We start from the raw sequence: 5150 nt of genomic DNA, 5'->3' as shown, positions 1-5150 counted from the left end.
ACCCACAGAAACGTGTCGAAAACTATTCGTGTCCACATCTTATAAGCCATCACAAACATTTCACTTCAATTCATCCTGGACTTAAAACAACAGTTCCGTCTAGTGTAAAGTGAGAGCTGACACAAAACGAAACACATTCGTCGTTTGTCGGCCGAAAAAGAGATTGTAGCATATTTTACACAAACTCAACACAGACTTCGAGCGAAATAAAAACATTAAACTTATGTCGAATACAGAGCAATTAGGTCTAGATCTAGCACACACAAAAATCGACCGGAAAATAAATTGTATATAATGTCTTACCATGTTCAGGAAAAAACAAACAAATTGACAGCAAAATAAAGGGAAACTTCATTTTCAACACTTTTATCAGAAAAAAAAAAATCAATGTAGACTCTGTGAAACAAAGGTGCCTCTCATCCGTATTAATGACAAGTTAAAGCTAAAATGAAAGTAACACCGTGTCACATACCGGACGGAGCGGCGCGCAAAAGACAATAGAACCCTCCCTTTATAGCCTAATCATTGAAGCCGTCTAAACTGGATGCGACACGACAAATTCCCGACAGTAAACTGATGCTCTGTTTATGAAGTACTGACACAAAGTATAAATGATTCGCAACGTTTGTATTTTGGCGTCCAGTGTAAACAGCCTTTAGCTGTTGTGGCGTCCGGTGTAGACACGGTGTAAACATTCGGCAGTGATGATGGGAGCTTTCGGAACACTTCGTGAAGCTCATCAATCTTTTGTTTCGATTCAGTGGTTCGGAAACTGTATCGAACCTTGGTTTCGAAACATTTCGAAATTCCGAAGTTTCGCCACCAGATTGCTTTGATCTGGTAAACGCATGAAAGAGTGTCCATTTTTTTTCTTCTTCTTTTTCTTAAAAATAAATAAATTAATTAATTAATTAAAAAGTTTCTGCTGCCTTTGATGTCAAAGCTCAGGATTGTACAGGGACAGTTTTTTCTGATGCCATCATCAGCCAATCAGCTCTCATGAAGCCATTCTCCTGTGGCTCTATTGTAATTAATTTCATGGCATTTTGGTTCACATGACTGGCTCAAAAATCTGCAATGCTCACAAGATGCGATGAGCAAAGGCAGTAGCTTAAATATATATATATATATATATATATATATATATATATGTGTGTGTGTGTGTGTGTGTGCATGTTTATGTGGTTTATGAGGACACAAATTTGTATAATAACATGGGTATGACATAGGTATTACAACGAGAAGGTGATTTATGAGGACATTTTCAGTGTCCCCGTAATCCAAAAGGCTTATAAATAATTCAGAATGAGTTTTTTTGAAAATCTAAACAGACAGAAAGTTTCCTGTAAGGGGTAGGTTTAGGTGTAGGGTTGGTGTAGGGCAATAGAAAATACGGTTTGTACAGTATAAAAACCATTACGCCTGCGGAGAGTCCCCATAAACCATTAAAACAAACCTGTGTGTATGCGTGTGTGTGTCAGCTGGAATGAGAGTCTAAAAGGCCTATAGAAATATGACATCTCAAAAAAAGAAAAAGTCCAGAGCTCTTCACCACATGCACAGGTTGTTTGTTCAAACAGCATTTCTGTCAGACCACAGCAGGTGTCAGTTTGACTCGGAAGCTGAAGGGCTAATGTGGTAGTGTAACTAATGATGTGAGAGGGTGGCCGGTGTCAACTTTTTTTGTTTTGCCAAACTCAACAATTAATAATCAAAGTATTATAACCATTTCAAAGCCAATTAACTCTGTTATCATTAAATTCAAGGAGATTCACTCAATATTCTTCTACTTACTTATTTAACATAGACAGGCAATTAGCTTTCAAAAACTATCTAGAAACTAAAAACTAAAGTTTCAAAAACTTTAACTATATGTTAAATGATAAGGAATTAGGAATGTATTAAAGTCTTAATAAGGACCAGAAGAACATTGATATATTATATAACTATACATGAAACATTAAATACCATGTAAATATACACGTGTTCAAAGAGTGTGAGCATGATATATGAGGGTCAGATGCTGTTGGGGGAGGATTCAGGTTCACACAGATTAACAGACAGCTTTTGGTGGATAGTAGTTCAGACAAGGAAAATGTTTTATATGTTTGTTTTGTTCTGTTTGTGCTGGTGGCGTCTGATTGGTAAGTTATAAAAGCATTTTATGCCTTCATTTTTATCCATTTCAGAACAAGCCACTGCTACAAATTTGACTGTTTTCATGAGACATTATTGTGAGATCTACTTTGAATTCAGGTTTCGGTTTGTGATTTCCATTTGGGTAGAAATCTGGGAGTTCCAGGGTTTAGAAAAGTCATTGAAATATATAGAAACGTTCATAATTTTCCATGTCTATTAACATTTTATATTAAAAGACACAGAAAATTAATGGAAATTTCTAAAGTGAATATAAAGAAGGCAAGAGTCCTCCCCGTTTCCTAACAGCTTTTTAACAAGTATTATAACCTATAATACTTTAAATGTGCACTCTAAATATTGTAATCAATTGATAGCCATAATGATCAATTAATCACAGTTATTCTCATCATTTTTTTTGTTGATGTTGTTCTCTATTTCTGTATATTACACACTCATACCAAAATACATACAATAGCAATAAAATGTCACATTTTTCAACCTGCATCAAAACAAAAATGCAAATCTGTATTGATTCAATAATAAAGTAGCTTCTTACAGACTTCATGAATATAATCTTATCTGTGTAAAGATGCAGAGCGCCACTGGTGTTCAAATGAAGATTTTCAAGAAAATGTCATTGATGGGTGATATTTCAGTTGTTAAGCTTCTGTGAAAATGAAATTTCATTCAAAAAAAAAATGCTAATAACCCATTTAAACTTAATTCTCTGGGTTTAATTTATAAACTATCTGCAAAGTATGTATTTCTAATAATGGTAATGATACTCTGCTAGGACTAGAATGTGTGAAACACTTCTAAATGTCAAGCTGAATTGATTTGTTAATGCAATTAAGACCTTGTAATGCAGCATTAAACATATTAAATTGCATGCTTTAACAATCTAACTTTGACAGCCCTAATAACACACGTGGCAAAGAAACAGATCTAGTAAAGATAATGTTTCCTTGTGTAAATGTATCTGTTATTATTGCTGTGCAGACGAGACTTACGCTGAACCACCAACGTTCTACAAACGAAACGCACAGAAATCGGTAAGATCGTTTATGACTGTGTACTGTTGTCTCTGCATCAGTTCAATGGTGAGTCAGATTTAGATGTGTGTTCTTGTCAGTATAATAAAACTTCAATGTTACATTAAAGCACTGAAGCAAAACCACTGCCATTTCCACCACAGGATAAAAAAAAAAGTAATCGCAACTTTTCATCTCAGAATTCTGACTTTTTTTTTCTCGCTATTGTGAATTGTGAGATATATAAGTCATAATTACCTTTTTGAATTTTTTTATTCAGTGGCGGAAACAGGCTTCCATAAATAATCTTCCATACAAAGTTTAATTCATTTTTTTTTTTGTATTAATTTGTATTAATTATTATTATTACATTTTGTTTTTACAGAAAATAAAAGCGGAAGATCATGGGGAAGAGGATGACGTTGCATATGTATCTGTTGCCATGAGTAGATAATCAAACTTACTGTAGACCTTCCAAATCCCAGCAGACACACAGCAGAATGATTCTAAAGGGTCTGCAGTATGACATTCAGAGATGGACTAATGAAAAGACTTTGCTTTGTAATTCTATGACTTCTAACACATTATCTAAATCTTGTGGCTCACTGGAGCATTTTCATGTTTGACATTTGAAGCCTCAAAAATATTTTGTTTTCTTAAACAACAAACAAGAAACACTTTGCTTCCTCATAATAAAAAAAAAATTAAGAGACTGTACAAAGTTTTGATCTGTTTGGTGGAAAAACATCTTTTGCGTGAGCATTGTCTATTGCTGGTGGGTTGTGGTCAGTTTGCACGTGTATGTGTGATTAGCGTGTGGTTGAAGAGTGTTTTTCCATTCCTGCACACATGATGCTAACAGTTTGATTTCCGCTTTACACAAAACAGCTTTATTACTAAAATACTGAACCCATCAATTCTGGTGTATGACAACAAAGGTCTCAAATCAAACTGTAAAATATGAAAATATCATAGACTTTGTGTGCATAAGCATCATGAATGAATGATGCATTTATATAGCGCTTTATTGTTACCTTACATGCTCATGCTGTGCTCCTGCTGATAAGCCCTGCTAGTTTCACTAGTTATTTCCAGCTCCAGCAAGAGGAGTTGTACTTTCTAAGAAGAACTATTCTAGACATCACAGCTTTGTTTTTATAAAGAACACAACCTATTTTTGTCAGCCAATGTCTGTGAGTGATTTTAAGAATAAATGCAATGTATGATTCATTGTTGTAATATCCTCGTATAGGCATCAGGTGAAATGGTCGTAGACAAAAAGGGCTCAGATGAAACGGCCTCAGACAAAAAAAGCTATTTAGTCATTGTAGCCTTTTAGTCAAATGGCAGAGGAATGCACACTGTTCATTTGTGGTTGTTACAGCAATTTGTAGTCATGTAATGTGTCACCTGAACCTTATGTCATCTGACTGATGACTCAGTATTTAAAACTCATCAGCAGACAAGCGAAAAAAAAACACACAATACACAACTGGAACAATAGCAGATCTACTTCTGTCAGATAAATAGATCTCACGGTAAAGGACCAATAGTATACATGAAAGTATTTGGTTTAAGCGAGAACAGGCTCAAAACGATCCTTGAAATGAATCTGAATCATTTAGACTGAATCGCGAACTGATTCTTACTGTATTTGCTAACCCATTTGACCAATAGATTAAAAGGAACCAACTTAAAGGGGTCATATGATGCTGCTAAAAAGAACATTATTTTGTGTATTTGGTGTAATGAAATGTGTTTATGCGGTTTAAGGTTAAAAAAACACATTATTTTCCACATACTGTACATTATTGTTTCTTCTCTATGCCCCGCCTTTCTGAAACGCGTCGATTTTTACAAAGCTCATCGATCTGAAAAAGCGAGGTGTGCTGTGACTGGCCAGCTATCCAGTGCGTTGTGATTGGCCGAATACCTCAAGCGTGTGACAGAAATGTTACGCCCCTTACCATACTGTGATGC

At 35.0% G+C, this 5150-nt stretch overlaps 1 protein-coding gene across 1 annotated transcript in view; it reads right to left on the bottom strand.

Moving 5' to 3' along the window:
• The window catches only part of LOC107718465 (uncharacterized), a 10223-nt gene extending 9804 nt beyond the window's left edge, over positions 1-419 (bottom strand). The window contains exon 1 of the mRNA XM_016525551.1: positions 304-419. Within this exon, the coding sequence (XP_016381037.1) occupies positions 304-355 (52 nt within the window). The 5' untranslated portion in view covers positions 356-419. The remainder of the gene's footprint in view (positions 1-303) is intronic.
• Positions 420-5150: the final 4731 nt, after the last annotated feature.

The sequence above is a fragment of the Sinocyclocheilus rhinocerous genome, unplaced genomic scaffold (genome assembly GCF_001515625.1).
Source record: "Sinocyclocheilus rhinocerous isolate Xijiao unplaced genomic scaffold, SAMN03320098_v1.1 scaffold92, whole genome shotgun sequence".
Lineage (NCBI taxonomy): Eukaryota > Metazoa > Chordata > Actinopteri > Cypriniformes > Cyprinidae > Sinocyclocheilus > Sinocyclocheilus rhinocerous.
This window is presented reverse-complemented; position numbering and strand designations above follow the sequence as displayed.